The sequence below is a fragment of the Drosophila gunungcola genome, assembly GCF_025200985.1.
Source record: "Drosophila gunungcola strain Sukarami chromosome 3L unlocalized genomic scaffold, Dgunungcola_SK_2 000014F, whole genome shotgun sequence".
NCBI lineage: Eukaryota > Metazoa > Arthropoda > Insecta > Diptera > Drosophilidae > Drosophila > Drosophila gunungcola.
This window is the reverse complement of record NW_026453182.1, coordinates 505,362-524,073: the sequence shown is the minus strand read 5'-3', so window position 1 is coordinate 524,073 and position 18,712 is coordinate 505,362. Positions and strand designations below refer to the sequence as shown.

Below are 18,712 nucleotides of genomic sequence, written 5' to 3'. Positions count from 1 at the left end.
GAATCCTCTTGATCACATTTAATTTCCGCATACAGCGATATTCTCCACATTTCCAATGACTCCCATCCATATTGAATCAATCTTTATGCCAGATCTGTTAATATGCAAATCCAATAATTCCACCAGCAGTATTCCCTTGACATTGTTTCAGCTCATTCCCGACACTTGCAACTGAAGCCAACCTACGAATTCGAATCGAAAAATTACTCATTCGCCAACGCGCCGCTCATTTGGCAATTAGTCACCTGAACAATCTGCAAGTACAAGCGGATTATACCGGGAGCCGAATAAATGCATACAGAGATCTTCGCAGACGCATGCCACACACTCAGAAAAACATTTTTCATGAATGCTAAAAAAAATTGATTAAAATCATTTCTCTTTTTAAATTTAATTATGACTCGTTTTTAACTTATAGGCAATGTTACAACACTTCAAGTGGTATTTTTTTAACCAAACCTTAGTTCTCAAAATATTTAAGAAGTACAATTCTTTTGGTCAAAATGTTTAGCACTTCGAGCTGACGGCTTTAAATCTAAAATTCTACCTTTAAAAAAATTAAAAATATTTTTTTATCAATAACCAGCGTTTCAAAATACTAAATACTTCAAAATTAGCTGATAATATTTAAAGATATTTCCTTATGGAAAAGCTAAATTATATTTTTTAGTGCTTTGTTTTATGCTAATATATTTCTTGCATATTTTGCATTTTACATTAATCCGCAACGCCGCTGATTCGCTGGTCGTGAGAGGGTGTTGTCATATATTCCATTTCGCATTTAGCACTTCACATTTAACATTTTGCATTTTGCATTTGCATGGCGCACACGCCTTGGCCTGAAAATGTGGAATGGAGGCAACGATCTTTACTGTTTTCGTTGGATTCGGATTCGGATTCTTCAGTTCCAAAGCCCCACCCCCCCTTCCTCCCCCTCCCCAATTAATATGCGTGTGATCGATCGCTGCAGCAGTTTTTGCGAATTTACGAATACGGGAATTTTGCACGTGATGCACTCGCCGAAATTCCATCTGCTCACTTGCTCTGAAAATTTACGACCTGTTGTTTTCTGACGTTGATCTATGCTTTTTTGTTCCCATAAAAATAAAAGCTTTGAGAGAGCTTGCAGAAAAGATTATTAAAAAAGAATGAGATAAGGAAAGACTAGGGGGAGAGAGAAGACTGAAAGAGAGAAGAAGCCGGCTAGCCGGTAAAAGATCAACAAAAAAAGATTTAATGCATGGCTGCAAGGAATGCGGGCCAGAAGAGAGTACGAGCTTTCCCACAGATCGCGTCATTTAGCTCGCTAAGCTCCACTCTCTCGCTCTATCTCTCTCTTCCAAGACCCAAATCTAGTACTCTCCCAGAGAGAATGCCTCCACAAGCCCCACAAGCTTTATATTTGTGTGGAACAAACTTGAAAATTCAGTTAAATTTCAGCAGTGATCGCGAGAGCTTTGTCAGATTGAAAAAAGCAAGATTTATGCACCCACAATTAATTTTCGTTTTGTGAAGTGAACTGAAACCGTGTTATAAAGAAACAAAAAACCCAGCTAAGCAAGCCCAAGAAACCCCAAACAAAATTGCTTAAAATAACAACAAAAAATGTGCAGTGCGAAAAGCAAACGGCAAATCATGTGAGCAACCACAATTTATGCTCGAGTGACAAGAACAACAAAGCGAATTTACGTGGCAGGTGTGTAGAAGCGCATTCCACCGATTGTACATAATCTATATACTATATGGCACTGGCGAATCTGCGACTAAATCATTTTTTTTTCCCCCGTTCGGTTTCTGTTCGCATTACCTTTTTTCGCTGATTATATAAGCCAGCATAAAAGTAGAAGGGTAATGACGGTAGCGTTGTTGGCCCATACAAACACCCAATATGGCTATACAAACAAACACCGACACGCACATTGGGACACGTTGAGCGTACATAGATAAGATAGCATAGCTAATAATATAACCAGGGGAAAACTGTACAATAACGTCATTTATAAAATATTTATGGATTTGGTATAGGTTTTTTTTTTCGGTTTTTGGTTTTTGGTATTTGGTATTTGGTATTTGTCTGCTTCGTAAGCGATTTCCAGATGCTGCCGTAGGCATATTTAAACATTATTCGCAGGCATTTGCTAAATAATAAACAAATTATAAATAGGTAACTTAATAAAAAGCCCGATAGCGAAAACAGATGAAAACGGCAAACACCAGATGAGAATACAGGGACAAATAGTCGGCGCGACTGACGGATCGTCAAATGCTGAAAGCTTTTCGTACTACTATGCCCGATGTATCTTTGTATCTCGGCATCGTTTATCATGTATCTCACTCCCACTCGCTGGCCGCCTGTCACTTGGCCTGTGTCGCGTTTTTATTTGTGTTTAGTTTTCATTTTTTTGTTGTTTTTTTTTCACTTTTTGTTTACACCAAGAAATCAAGGTTAAAAGCGCAAACCGACATGCGTAAATGGACAGAGAATTAGGCAGAGGTGGTAGGGAATTTATCGTAATGATCGAGCAATTTGATTTCATTAGCCACACTATGCCAGTACCTAACTATATATAATTCCCCCCGCTCCTCTGCGGCACGCACATCCCATTAAAGTCTTATTTAAGCTTGGCACAACGCTGCCAACTACTCGCCCAAAAAAAAAAAAAAAAAAAGAAAACAGAAAAAAGAAAGAAGCAGGGGCAAGCTTTAAAAAGCCGAACGGCGAAAAAGCAACGCCGAAAATAAGAAACCAGAGCAAATAAATAAGGCCGGAGGGCGAAAGTGCTTACGTGACGGAATCGAAGTTTCAATGCCCTAGGTAAAATGGGTTAAGATGTGTTGGACAAGAGTTATTATCGAACTTTTCCAAAACAATGCCTTAAAGTTTTCTTCAAATAAAGAATACCCTGCTTAACGCCATTTCATCTCCATAGTTTTAAAAATTTTTAAATAAATAAATAATTAAAAACAAATTACAAGAAATTTTACAATATACAGAAAAATTAACTCCAAAAAATTGACCAACAGTGTAAGGCCCGTTTTTCATGGTAAACTAAAAATGGGATTAAAACTTAGAAAACGTATGGAATTTTGCAGTTAATAACCAACTTTAAGCTTACCATATAAATGTAAAAAAGTTTTAATGATTTCTTTTGTACAGAAGGACAATAGTACAATAAAATTATGAAACTTGTTCAATAAAATTATGAAACTTGTTTATATATGCACTTACGTTGAAAATAGCTCTGTAACATTTACGCTCTTCCCTGAATGAAAAAAGTTTTTGAATAAAAATGGGACGACCTTATCTACAATTTTACTTCATTTATTTTAAATGTCAGTATGTAGTTATACCAGTTTTGTTGGGAATAAACGATATAAAATTATCTCGTCATTTTCAAATCAATGCTTCATTCCAAAAAAAGATTGCCCTCCATTAACTCGCTTAGATAGATTGTTTCAAGCTGGAAACTCTTGAAAAACCTCATAAAAAGCCGCTGGCGAACCATTTAGAGTTCAAAGCGATTCCATTAACAGCTCAGCGAAATGCAAATGAAAGTTCAGCAATTGATTGGCGGTGCTAGCTACTCCGCACCATCCGATTGCCCTGGAAAACTTTACAGACTCCACCTTGAAAGGGTATTCTGGGCAAAAAACGAGCGGCATCGCACCGAATTCAGAGGTCAGAGCGAGGCAAAGCGACCAAAAGCATAACAAAACCGTGATGAAACGAGACGAGACGACGACTCTGACCAATCGAACTACACTGCGATGAAATCTGATACCATCGCACATCAATGAGAAGCCAGTTCCATACATCAAAAAAAATGTACGCTTCTGTCTCCGCTGCAAAATTGAATAAAAATTTGAATAAAACTTTGCATACAATTTGTTTACATTCTGTACACAAAAATCACATCCATGAACTTCCGAAAGTCATATAACTTGTATACGCCTATAGCGAAAATATCGCTTCGCATAAAATACTCAAGATTTGTCAAAAAATCTGTGTTAACATTATAATATTTAAACATATTCAACAAGGTGATGCGATATATGTAGATTGTCTTGTCACATAGTTGGATTTTTTCATATAATAATCCAGCCACGATAATAAAACGTAAACAAACAAGCCTAAAATCAAGCATTAAATAGAAATTAGAATAATAATCCCATAATATTTCATTCTAATTTTATGACATCGCTAAAAACACACCAACAAAAAATTTTATGATTTTTGAAAAATTCCAACATGTAATTAAATTCATTTAATTTTCTTCATATGGTCCAAAACGACGTATTTGACTCAAGATGAAACTGTGACGTAAAAACTATTAATTTTTCACCAAATTCCAGAGAAGAAGGCAGATTTATATAGCAATTCACATAATCATTTGACGTCATCGCTATCAAAGTTTAATTTAACCAATTACAATATCACAAGTGCAAGCATATTTTTGGTAGACATGAATTTAACAAGCATTTGATACTAGTTAAATATAAATAAGTGGCTATATTGGGGCGTCGATTTAATTTATTGCTGATTAGCGTTTTTTTAGTTTTAATATGAGAAATTATTTTGTTGCCTTGATATAGGTATAGAGTTATTTCTTTACAAATATTGCATTCTTTCTCATTAGATATTTAAAGAAATAATAAATATGTTAAAATGAACTTCATTAAATATACTACCGTGAATATAAATAAAACAAATAAATTCATGGCTTTTTTTGCCTTACATAAAAAAATATAAATAAATTAAAAGTTTGTTTTTCCACCTGCAGCTAATATTGTCTGAAATTAAAATTTATGCTTAAAAAGTATGCTTAAATCCATTTCTTTAAAGAATGTCCAAGAAAGGATATAGATAAGCACTTGGCGATATTTTTGAGCCGTGTATTTTTCGCTTAAAGTTTCGCGAGCCAACTGCGTGTTGCAATGCGCTGAAAAGAGATGACAAACGGTGGCTATGGCAACAGAAAGAGCCAAACTGTCCGCACATAAGGTTCACTCTTATGCCCCGTAAGCCCCCAAAAACCCCGCTGTTAGCCCCATAGTACCCTTTGTAATCGCCCCGTCCTGCAATCCCAATCCCCCTTCTTCGAACGTACCTCTCAAGTGCGGGCTGCTGATGTTGCTGCTGCTGCTGTTGCTGCTGCTGCTGTTGCTGTTGCTGTTGCTGCTGCTGTTGCTGCTGCTGTTGCTGCTGATGTTGCTGTTGCTGCTGCTGTTGTTGCTGGCTCATCAAAAAAGCCAAAAGTTGTTGAACGTGAAATTATTGTACGCGAACACGAGCAAATACCAAGGCAGTTGTGTGTGCTCGCAAGTATTTATGCACACAGAGCCAGTCGGGTTTTGCATGTGTTGCCGCTCCAAAGATAAACAGCGGAAAAGAAAAAGCTAAAGCCAGAGCCAGAGCCAAAGCCAAAGCTAAAGCCGAACTGGAAGCATCGCATAGATGCATCAGATTTCGCATTCAAGTGAAATTTATGGCTATAATAAAGCTTAACTTGTGTTCGAGGTAAAAAGATGATGAACCATGCAGAACCGAGAAGAAAGGCACTGGAAGTTGGCATTCGTCAGCGTTTCATAGTTCATTTGCCGTTGCCAACTCACAATCAAGCATCAGACAACCACCTCCCACTTTTCAGACCCCCAGACATTGTGCGGGAAAAGTAACTTTGCTGCTATCGCAGTTTAGTCATCTACACAAATATGCGATTACCGCACACAGCCTGAGATACAGATACATAGAGTCAGATACAGATATAAGCTCAAAAGAATTTTCGAAGGTAATCGCTCAGTTAAACGAGTATAGATGCACCGCTCTCCAAAACAAATAGAATTTTTTAACAGGAAAACAATTAACAATCAAATACCTGCCTATAAATAAATACGTAATTGGGGATAAGAACACTTCCTTAGAAAGCAAAGCTAGTTTCTATATAATATTCCATATGATAACAGTTTATTTTCTTTTTTCTAAAGAAATAAAAAGGTATTAAAACCCAAATGATAAAGAATATATGCATGATAAATAACAAATAGATAAAAAACAGGTTCCACCTTGTCATTTGATTTATAATTGGTGATAGATTACATGATCAATTTGTATGTGATATAATTTCATTATTACGGAAAACTTTTTTGCTTATAATATCACTTGAAAATCATTTTAATGTCTATTGGAAAGATTTTTTCAAACAAGGAATTATTAACTATTTATGTATTTAAAAAAAAAATTATCAAGTTAATATAATTTTGTCATTTTCAGTTATATGTATAAAGATATAACTTAAATATGATCCAAGTTAATATTAACTATTATCCCCTTTGCAAAGCTAAACAAATTGGAAGACATAAATGTAGTCATTATAACTTGTGTAGCATTAGGTAAGGAAAACGCAATCGTAACTACTTTCTCAAACGAAATATGGTTGATATTTCCCGTTTTGGGTATATGTTTTCTTAGTTTCGATGTATCGATGCAGCGAAAGTTCTACCCAAAAACGAAAGTATGAAGGTGAGAGAGTAAAGCAAACAAGGGACAACAGGAAGCCGAGATTAAAAGATCCGACAAAATCCGACCCAAATAAGATAAGATCTGTTTGGTAAAGCCAACGAGACGATAATTAAAATTCCTCCAGATACAAACAATATCTGCGCTGATTGTTGTCAGGCCAGCTTCTCGGAATATCCCCATTTAGTTTTGGCTGCCATTTATATCCAATTTTCGGACTACTTGTTCGCTTGTTTTTCCTTTTATAAACCATTTTTTGGGTTCATTAATCTGAAATTGTTTTTTGGCTCAGCTTGGCAAAATAGACGAATTCTGTGGGTAACACTCTTTTCGGAGCGTTAGCACACTCCACACTCCATAGGTTACTGAACCTGCATACTCATACTCTTCGTACGTAGTTCGTCCAAAGCAAACAAATTCCCAGAATTGTTTATGGTCGCAAACACTCGGTTTCCCCATGTATATCGCAGTTGAAATTTGTAATCATAAGCGAAACTCACTCGAGAGATATATAGTACATGCAACAGGAATCTGGCAGCTCGGGTTTGTTGGCTAAGTGAAAAACCACACTCCGCAATTAAAGCGTTTTCCACCGAATTTCGTCTACCTGGTCTGAGTAATGCAAATTGTGCAGCAGATAAGATAAAGTCCGAAAGCTCTCATTTGCACAGTCCAATGACAAGCTGCTGTTTTCATCCGTTTGAATTTAAAATTTGATGAAAGGAAATTCGCTTTCCCCCAGAAATTAAACGCAGCTTGGCTGAATGGAGCACAGAGCTCGTATCTTAGAAATCTCCGGCCTCGTTTAAAGGAGAGTGGATGGATACGTTTAGGAATTGATTGAATGCATATGAAAAGCAAATCATCGTCCGACATTCAATGCCAATAGAACACTGAAAATAGGATTTAGAAGAGATATTTTTTGAGCATTATAGAAAATTTAAAGGCTGCGTTCTTTTCTTGGTAATATACTTTATGAGAACACTTTTTAACAAATTAATTACTGAAATAACTATACTTTTTTATTGACGAAAATATATTAAATATTTTAAAATGACGTTTAAGTATAGCAGAACATGAAGTTGTGGATCACGTTATTAAATTACAATTGTGGATAGATTTTTTTACTTATAATTTGTTATGTTATAATTTGGCCCAGTGCACACACGCAAAATTTGTTCGATTCGGACACGGACGTGGACGTGGACATGGACAGGTCTTTTATGGTGCCTGGGACAAGGCGGCAGTGTCCGCCCCCACTTCCCACCCAATTTCCCCCCCCTCTCGCTCGACAATGTGTGGGTTGTGCACCTTTATCAGTGCCTTTTCAATGCCGGGTCCATTCAGCAAAGCCAGAAAACATGCACAAACATTTTTCTGTTGCCGGGGAAATGGTGACCCCGACCCTCGCTGATACCGATCCCCCGTACCCGTCCCACAAACAAGAGACTGGCACTTGGTCATTAAAACTACTCGCAGAGCCGAAAAAAAAAGGTTTCTATTTTTAGCAGTGACGAACCGGCAAACCAAAGCAAACCAAACCGAACCGAGAACCCGAAAGAATGAGAGGGCATTTCGGTGTGGAGGCACCTTCTTATTAACGCTTCGAGTGTTTACTGCCTTTTTGCTCTGCTTTTCTTGGCAAATGCAATCAAATTAGAATTCGCATTTCATCAGATGTGAAGAATAACAAATGAATTTTGAGAAGAACAGGGAGAAAAATTTTGTGAAACTGGAACGAGTGCGTGTTATTTGTTATTAAATTCAAATGAATCTGTGCTGACAATGACTTAGTATTTCTTTTAGGAAGTCATAAAATTCTGTTTAAGTCACAACTAATTCAAAGAAAAAAGTTACTTTAATCAGAATTAATTTATTTAAATGACTGGCGATGTTTGATTATTTTATTTTTATATTTCTTTCTTTCTTAATTTATTATCAATTGAATGTTTAAATAAGTTATTCAAAAAAAAAAGATATTCCTAAAAGGGCTACTTTTAAGTTGATACATTTTGATTATGCAATGTTTTACCTTCTGCTAGTGTAGTATTTGATTAAAAATATATCAGATAATATCAAAACCCTATAAGCTTACATATAACAAGTACTAAAGATTTCCTTACATTACTTTTGTCTAAAAAAAATTTTAAAAAGAATTTCTGAAAAAATCATTGTACTTATATTTTTTCCGTGTTTTGTTCTTTGCAGTTCATTTTGCCGAGAAGATGCCAATTGATTTTGATTTTCGCAAATTATAACGAGACATTTATATGATTTGATAGCGAGCCAGAAATTCGCAAACAATTCCCGGCGACCAGGCAAGGTCATATCGATTGTCATCAGCTTCTGTCGGCACCCCACTGAACACCGCCCACCACCCACCACCCACCACCACCCCCTCAGCCACATCGCCCCACTGGAAAGCAAACAGAGCGAATATGCCAAGCTTGCACAAGACAAGGAGGTTCCTGCACCAGATGCTAATAATATATGGGCTAATATTTGTTTCCAGTGCAACGACACGTAAGTGTGGGGCCGTCTCACTCATGGGATTCTACATGCTCATATATTTACCCAACCTTAACAAGGGAACAATTTAATTTGTATTTATTCATGGCCATTGTCTTGGGATTTAGTGAGCTATTGGTTTAGGACTTTGTCAAATTGTATCAGTATCATCAGGTAGTTCAGCATGGCCTCCACTATGCAGAAAAGCAAAACATTGTTCAGCTTAAAAAGTCCACAGGCGCTGACGGTAAATATATACTCCACATTCTTCAGATACAGGCCGTAGTAGAGCATCTGAGGGAACGATAAATTAATAAACGTCAGAATGGGCTTATTGTAGATACAAATATTCATTTTACAGAAGGTGTTAAGCATTATAAAGAATTAAGTTAACAAATAAGCATTTAAAAGAGTGTTTTCAAAAATGGCAGTTGTTTCTTCGAGTAAGACTGAAAATAAACTTGGAAGAATTGCTGGGATTTACCAACTACTTAATTCACTGTGCCATCGACATGAATAAATAAGGCTAAAAATTGTAATTAAAAACCACCGTTAAAAACCACATTTTAAATCAGTGTCGGTGGTTTCTTTGATGATTTTTTTGCGTCTTGCACCAATTATAATCGGAAAGTTATTATAATTCCAATCAGCTTGGGTAACTATTTTATGATGTGCGATTTACGAGCAGTCCATGCTGAATATAAACGACGTTTATTAATTCTAATTTTATTTTTTTTACGATCATTATCATTAGCATAAAAAGTGTTTTTATACTCATATAACACCCCGAAAAATATAATACACACTTCGTGAATGCGTCTTTTTTACTTACAATTAAATATTAGAATTAGCTCTTTGTACTGAATAAATTTTGTTTATATAAAACCATTTTGGTAATTGAAAATTCCTTTAAAAATCTAATTCTTTTTAAAAGTTTTTTTTTTGCTTATTTCAAATTAAATGTGGTCCAAAAAGGGCGTTGTCCTATGGTTAGTCTTCTGTTAGAGAATTACGAAAATAATATAACCAACTTACAGTATGTTTAAGTTGCTTAACTGTGTTTCCCGATGGAAAAGCCAAACCTCCACCTTTGAGGGTTTCCCTGGTACGGCTGAACCTCTTTTCCGAGTAATAACTGGGTAGAATTACCAAAAGCAGATTGGCGAAGAGCCCCAGCATAAAGGCTATGGCGTAATAGTTTAGCGGGAAGGATCTGCCGTACTTTCGCAATATAAACTTGCTGTATTTCATGAAGTACGTGAAGAACAGGTGAATCATGCACTCCAAGGGCACATATCCCACAAAACAGACCGCCTGAACTGCGTGCAACGAGCAGATGGAACGGTGCAACTTCAGCAATTGCTGGTGCACATCAAGTAATCTCCATAATTCGAGGGCCAGCCATTTCTGTTGATTTCTATACAGCTGCTGGCGATTCGGCGCGAGTCCGGCCCTTTGGGAGTTTTCCAGAATATTCCCGGCATCATCAAGAATTCTGGCCAGCAGCAGATTTGAGTGTCGAACGAGGTGACCCAGAAAAAGCAACGCCAGCGTATATAACCCCAGGGAAAGCTGCAGGATGAGTTGGCAGGTGTAAACGAAAACCAAGGAGCAGGCGTACATAAAGTTGTTCCGCACTTCCGGTTCGTCCCTCAGTATCTGGATGGGCTGAGCCGACGAGAGGATGAAGGAGCTGAGCAGGACGACCACTTCCAGGATGTGAGCCCTGGTGGCCAGACAATCCAGCGAATCCCTCAGCACCCGCGTGTGCATGAGTCGCCTCAACTGGCGGCGGCATCTGAGCAATCGATTCAGGCACCCAATGATCTCCGCCTGCTTGGAGCAGTGTATCCACAGGGTGGTGGCGGCACAGCCCAGCAGCAGGGCATATCGATTGAAGCCAATCAGCAGCAGAATCAAGTTTTGCCGCAGAAAGGCCATACGCTGGTAAATGCACCAGAAGGCGAAGGGCGAAAAGGCGCCCACAAAGATCAGCACCAACCAGCCGTGGATGCGCCAGTAGAGGCTCTGCCTGACCCTCTCGACTCCGCGTGGACTCCAGTTGGCTGTGGCCAGCAGGCCGAACACCCTGGTCAGACTGTACATTAGAGACAGGGCCGACATGCCCAGCAGAAGCAGCCAGCGCGGCATCGCTGTGATATGAATGGCACCGGGCTGGGAGCGAAACTGCTAGTGGGTCACTTAAAGGCAATGACATAATCGAATCACAGCCGCAGGCAGCACTCAAAAGCAGTGCACTCTAAAAAAGAGGATTGCCCTTTAGGGTTTAGTTGTTTGAAAAAATTAAAAGCTTATTACCACGTTTCTTTTAACTACACATATCATTCCGAATTGATAGCTTCTTCAAATTAAAAACCCTAGAGAAGAAGTAGTTCTTCAAAATCAGAGAACTAATTTATACTACAAATTTGTATACAACTATGAAAATGAAGTGTATTGATGAATTTAATAAATTCTTCAAATTTGATTTCAAATTGTTCTTGTCGAATTTCCTTAACATCAAATTGGTTTCATTTTTTTATGTTCTATATATTTATACAATATTCTTATACTACACATATATTTTTTTGATATTTTGCTATATTATTTATCCCAAAAAAGTTACTTGGTTAAAAACAAAGTTAGCCCAAAAGTTAATGAAAATGTTTACAAAATCAATACCCTCAGTTGTATCATCAAATACGTAAAATAAAATAAGTTCCTTAAACATAAAAGTGCTTATGGGAATAAACCCTCAAAATACACAAAAATACCAAATTAATATGGAGCAATTTAACGTGGTTTGAAATTGATTTATTTCTACATCCAGTTGGTTTTCTGAGCATTTTGTTTTTCTAAGAGAAAGAAACACATTACATTGTCTGGTATTTTTGGAACATTTTAACCGACTTGCCCATTTTGTGAGCGAAGGAATTCTCATTCATGAGCGATTCCCATTCATTAAAAATATTTTTCGAGTGTGGTTACGCCAGCTATTAGCCTGATTGGATTCCGTTTAGCCAAAGCGTTCACTCAGTCAGATAATCTGGCCAGATAACACACTCAGTGAGCAGCCCAAAAGCGCCACAACAAAAGGGTTCGCCGGTGGATAGATGAATGAATGTATGGACGGACGGACGGATGGATGGATGGATGGATGGATGGATGGATTGAAGGCTGATTGGGCAACAAGACAGGGAAAATCACATTTGCCGAGATACTCGGATGGAAATTAGGTAAAATTGGAGAGCTTATGGTCTGTGGCTAACTTTCCACCGGATTTGCAATGTATCTCAGAGATTGCTGCCCCTTAAATCACTCAATTTGCGAGTGGCTTCAGGTGTTTGCATCTCCAATCCCGTTTCTCACCTGTGAATGGGATTGTGCTGGGGCTAAACTGGATTTCCAATCAGTCCCGAGCCCAGATAAACTAACAATTTAAATTCCTGAAACAGTTGGTTGGTCCACTCGACTGAAGAGATTCCGTGCTCTCGTACCTCGTACGTCGTATCTTGTATCTGCGTATTTGTATCTGTATATCTGCAGGCCACAAAGTCAGGACGTTGTCGCTGGATTATTAAAAAAGTTTTCGCTTTTAAAGAGTTTTTCCCCCTCTTGTCTTTTTTTGCATTCATGCTACATAAAATGCAAAACACTCGAGAGTCTATATGTGTGTGCGAGTTTGTACTTTCATCCTTTATGAAACTTTCCACGGCTGTTTATAAGTTTCTCACCGCAGAGCCAGAATTGGCAACAGACGTGGGGCCAAAGTAAAAAAAAATAGCCAACCATGTATCTACAAGTCTGTGTGCGCTTTTGTCCTCTGCCGCGGGTCTTGTATCAGGTTGTAGCCCCTCTAGATCCAGGTTCTATAGCTTCTGGTTCTCTAGCCGGCTCCGACTTTATCTGAATAGGCAGCCAAGTGTGCGGTTTGCTTTTTATCTAGGTTAGGTGGCCGACTATTCCGACAGTTGCTACGCAACTCGCTTTAAATTGCGATGAAATGTCCTCGTCCGACGGCTAATTCATTCACATTTTTTTCGGTTACTCTACAGAAGAAAAATGGGTATATATTTTAATTAGAAACTTGAAACATCGAAATGCATAAAGTTTGTATTCTATGACAATACATTTTGTTCACTCTCATGTCTCTTTTTTATAAATTCAGATTTCTGAAGATAGTTCTAAAAACTAACTATTGTATTGTGAGTAAATCAAATAAAGCTGTTAAAAATTCAATAAAGAGCATTAAACCAACACCTAATCGCCGAGTATTTACACATTTTTGTGCCGAATTCAAGTTGAGCAGCGTTTAAATTATTTGTGCTATTTGGACATGCCTCGTTTAAATCTAACCTCCTGCCGCCAAACTTCAAAGTCGAACTGCGGACACGAGGGCGGCTGACAACTGTCCCAGCTGTCCCGCTGATAACACGACAGCGTCAGCGAACAAATGCGAAAAACAACGAACAAGTAAAACTTTAATTAAATAAAGTGTAAGAAGTTTGTTGAGCTCCTTCAAAGCAGCCGCCGAACCACCGAAATCCCCACAAACATTCTGCTCCCTCGACATCAAAGTGCAGGCCCCAAGAAAAACCGAAAAAGTTTAGTTTTTAATATTCGACAGGCTGTTGGGTGATTCGTATGCTTAAATCAAGTAGATTTTTCCGGCCAGATATTTACTTTTGTCCCGGCCAGAACTTGATTGTTTACCCGGAAAAGGGAGAGACTGAGACCGAGACCGAGGGCCAAAAAGTCAAAGGCCATGGTCAGAACGAGAGGAAAATTCCCATTATATGGGCGAGTGAAAATGACAAATTAACTTGAACAATGAGCGTTTACGTTTCGAAGGAAAGGAGAAGAACTCCATAAAAAGAAACACGCGCCAAAGAAAAAAGTAAAATAATAAGAGAAAAATGTCGCAGTGAATTTAGTCTCAGGTATAGAATATAAAATTAATGGAAGGCAAACAATCAATAGCAAGTGCACAAAACTTTAATTGGTTTAACTTTATTCCATTACTTCTCCACTCGGCAGGGTCCCACTGTCCCCTGTTCCAGGTTAATGAATCACTTGTCTAGATAGCAACAGACATTCGATCCGATAAGTTGACCTTAATGCATTCACTTGAATTTTGTTGACCCTGGAAAAAATAAAAGGGCTCTAATTAAAGCAAAGCTATAGGCGAACTTGTGAAAAAAATGCTGCGAGGTGAGAGGAGAATAAATTCACTGTAGATTTCTGTTTTAAAGATAAAAGTTCCATTTTAACTTAAAGTTTAAATAAAAACTATGTATAAAGGGGTGTTGGTTAGAAGAGAAATATGATTTTTAATTTTCGTTTTATGAAAACTGGTTAGTTTTCCCTTTCCAAAGTATTTAAGTAGAGGGCATTTTTAATTGGAAACTTTCTTTGAGCACACCAATTTTTTCACCCAAGTTTATCATGTTCTAAAGAGCTCAGTGTTTAAAAGTTGCATTACTCCCTGAAACAAATTTTTTATTTGACTTATAAACTTTACTTTAGTTTAACAGATAAAAGTTAAAAGCTCTTCATTTTTCCCCTTTTTTCTATTTTTTGGCATTAAAAAAACCTAATAAAAACTTTACTATCAATAACTATTAAATCTTGTACAGTTAAACCTTTGAAAAGCTTATTCTGTTACTACGCTTGATTTATTTTCTTTTTCTTGCACGTTTATTTAATGTCAAAGGATACCGCCTTTGTAAAAGGCTTACAGTTTTTTTTTTCTTTTTAAACTAAGAAAGCTGCTTACCTTCGCACCATTATTATTATTTTCTAGTCGGAGAACTTAAAACCCGCACTTTGCCATAAATAAGATAGCACTGCTTGAGGGGACCTCCATTAAGACCTCCCATCGCCCACCTACACTTAAGTACACCTAAGCTGCAACTGAGACCTTCATGTTTTATTGACCACCACTAACGGCTGCCATTTCCCCACCATAATTTCGTTACAGTTGACCAGGAGCCTTTGCCGGACTTGTGCGATGCGATTAAATGCCCTCCGGATGCCGAAATGCAATGCCCGGCGGATAGTGCCGTTCGCCAGAACCTGGTTGCAGTGGACCTGATTAAATCGAATGCCGTGGAGCTGCCCGCCCCGGGCGATATGTCCGCTGGCGATGCTGTGTCCTACAACCGGAGTCTGATATCGGAGGAGGATTACGTCCATTGCTGCCTGAACCGGAAGTGTGTGTGCAAGACGTGTTACATTCCGGACTGCGATGTAGAAACGGACGAGGTGACGGTGGAGCTGCTGCCAGGAGAATGGTAAAACGCCCGGGCAATGTTGCGGCACCTACGACTGCCGAACGGAGCCCAATTGCACGGTGGTGCGGGACACGGACTACCACTGGCTGAAGCAGTGCCAGCGGTGCCAGTGCGACTCCGGACTGAAGATTTGCCACCAGACCTGCGACGAGCGGGCCGAGGGTGTGTGCCAGTCGAAGATTCCGGGCATGTTCTACAAGGACGGCGAAACCTGGACGGACAACTGCCAGACGTGCGAGTGCGTGAAGGGCGAGCCCAAGTGCACAATGTCCCTGTGCACTGGCCTCAACTGTCCCAGCGAACGGCAGGTCAAGCTGAAGGACACCTGTTGTCCGGTCTGCTGGCCCAAGTGTGCCCCGATGCCGCATGAAAAGCAAAACGACGACGAATCCTACGGCGATTATGTCGATGAAACGGAAACCGAGCCTGCAGAGGAGGATCCACTGCCACCGCTGTTGCCCGATCCCCTGCTGACCACCACTCAGACTCAGCAGAGTGCAGAGCTAATGGACAGCACCACCACCACAACAACCACAAGCAGCACCACCACAAGCACTGCTGCACCACTGACCACCTCCATTTGCCACAATGCCTTTGACCAGCCGAAAGTGGTGGAGGTGGTCAACCAAACCAACTATGTCTCCTACTGGCTAGCGGCCTACTCGGCTATCGCCACCATTGCAATGATGGCCATGGGCTTCTATATTTGCATGCAGCGTGCCAAGAAACGTTCCTACGCTCCGGTCTCCATTCTGGACCACAGCATCTAATCAAGAGATCTTTCGAAATACTACTTACAACAATACTATTAAAAAGAAAAGCTATTTAGACTAAGTATTCCGCTCTGCCTTTTGAGTGTGACCAGGCGGATCAATAAAAGTGTGTAAAGGCCAGGCCTGGTCACACTAATCATTTTAATCGCTTAATTAGGAGTACCAAATACCCAAGTCTTTCTAATGCCTTTGCCTTTGTTTGTTTGGTATTGATCTCATTTAAACTTTTCACCTTTCACTTGCAAAACAAAAACAAAAAATTTAACGAAAGAAAATCACACGAAAAGATAAGCAACGAACTTCCGCAGCAGCAAAATCAAAGTATTCTTATGAAATTACGCAAAAATATTTAATTACAAACGAAACAAGAGTTACTATTACTAAACAAACGCAAATGATGTATGTATATACTTGATGCTTTCCCCTTCCATGGAAAGTCTAATTTTTTTAAACTAAACATTTTGATTTAAGAGAACAACCAAATCATATTTAGGAGCGAGCAAAAAAGAAAATTAAACTTGCTCGATACACTTCGTAGTTTTTAGTTTTAGCTCTTAATTTAGGAAGTATGTGATATATATGCTAATTAGCCTATGTAATTTGTCAACCAAGGCACGCTGCTGTTTAAAAAAAAAGAAGAAAACAGTATTTGCAACACAAGACCCGAAAGCCCCGGAACGAAATGGAACGCACCGCAATCGCAGAAGGACGTTCAACTTTAGCTAATGTCATAACGTTGCCACATAAATGTATACTATAAAAACTTTATTTAAATTTATGTTTAATAATAAACCAAAATTGGTATGCAAAGCGAAGAAAACCAATTAAAATTATTGTTGTATCACAATTTATGGGAATTCAAATTTATTGGTCTGCTGAAAAGCATAATTTATTTCAGTTGTCAAGATTGAGTTTTGTATTTTCCTTAAATTTAACAAAGCTAATTTTCTAAAAAAAAAATTTTAGCTCTACTTAACTGACTTGATAAGAATTCCATTTGGGCTAGGTCAAAGGTTTGGTTGTCATCCAGCAAATACTTGCTTTGCAAACCATATTCACAAACTTGCCGGCAAAGTTTTGTACACATTTTAAATTCGACCTTCAGAGCCAAAAGAAGACAGAGTGGGAAAAGGTCGCTCCTTGGCAAATTGTATGCTAAGCATAATGTCAGGCCATGATATGATTTATAATATGTAATAAGTTCCAGCGCAACTTGAAGTGGGTAACATGAAATACATAAAGGTACAGATTCGGGGCCTGGCGGGGATGTATCTGTGGAGACCCTGGAAAAAATACGAATATGCATGGGAATTGGGTCTTTGGCGGCGCCTTCTCGAGCCTTCCCGTTCGCCTTTGTTGCGTGGGCGACCCACTTCGCACAAATGGGAGCCCCACAATGTCGTACATTTTGTTTAGATTGTTATCAAATGCTAAAATACCATGAATAAGGCATATACGTGAGTATACACTGGAAATCAAGAAAACTCCTCAAAAGTAAATATTTAGTTAAGGAAATGCTTACAAAAAAATTTCTTAGTACGAATATTTTGTTTACAATATTTAAGATTTTATAGTGCTCAAAAATACATTCTTGATAATATGCAATATACAACAGGCTATGCTTTTCCTATGTTTGGTAAGCCAAAAGTAAACTTAAATTAGTTTAAGTTAGCAAAATTTTCTTTAAAATATTTGTTACTTTTAAATTAAGTGAACTTAACATTCAAGGTTAAAATTGTATACAATATTTTTTTTTTAAATGCAGTTTTGATTACCCAACCATAAAACACCATAGAAATAGGTATAAATAATTTGAGTGTATGGACCTTTCTATATGGGTTGGTAGTTGAATGCGTGGCATAGTGATTTACAGAGTCATATACCTAATAAAACTGCCACGCGAGGAGGGATAGTGGGGTGTTGCATATTGCTTCGATTCAGATGAAAGCAGAGCAAAATAATGACACCCCACTTAAGCCCCCGCTTTCGCCGCCCCTGAAAACACGTGTAGTCCCCGACAACTGCAACCGTCAAACGTTTTGTAAGGATAAGGGGGGAAATAGGGGGAAATTTTTAACAAAAGCCCGACACAATAGACCTCAAGAGTTTGGATGACACTTTGAGTTATTTTGTTGTTGATGCTGTAAAAACACGAAAGCAAGACCCAAAGAGATATGCGATGGTAGATTTATTGAGGCTCGGCAGGAACAGCGGCAAAAAGCATCTGGGATCTGAGGAGCCTTCGATAAGCGGAAGGACAAGCGCCCACTACACAGATTTGCTTTTGAGCCACACACAAAAAAAGCAAAAAAAACATAGAAAGTATAAAGTGGGCGAAAAAAGTATTCTGTTGAAATTTATATCTCGGCACCACCATTCAACAGAGCAATAAACGACAAAAGAGGAGAACAGAGTTAACCCACCAAGAGCTTCTAAAAAAACAAATATACATAACAAATTTTAAAGTTATATATACAATCAAATACATTTACTTTTTCTCAATTAATATTCAAACAAAAAATAAATATTATCAACAAAATTGTAACAGCAAATAAATATTTTTATGATTTCAAGTCAACCAGCATATTGTTGTTTTATATATTAAGACATTTAATTTTTCA

General features: G+C 38.2%; 2 protein-coding genes across 2 annotated transcripts; one reads left to right on the top strand and one right to left on the bottom strand.

Annotated features, from left to right (window-relative positions):
- Window positions 1-1,422: 1,422 nt before the first annotated feature.
- On the top strand, window positions 1,423-16,921 carry LOC128259946 (uncharacterized). The gene is given in 4 exon segments (XM_052992590.1): window positions 1,423-1,696; window positions 8,726-9,040; window positions 15,006-15,310; window positions 15,312-16,921. Coding segments are annotated over 3 exon segments (1,167 nt in total). The 5' UTR covers window positions 1,423-1,696; window positions 8,726-8,955; the 3' UTR covers window positions 16,089-16,921.
- LOC128259949 (putative gustatory receptor 77a) lies at window positions 9,057-11,378 on the bottom strand. Its single transcript, XM_052992594.1, is given in 3 exon segments — window positions 9,057-9,319; window positions 10,061-11,204; window positions 11,206-11,378. Coding segments are annotated over 3 exon segments (1,344 nt in total). The 5' UTR covers window positions 11,244-11,378; the 3' UTR covers window positions 9,057-9,157.
- Window positions 16,922-18,712: the final 1,791 nt, after the last annotated feature.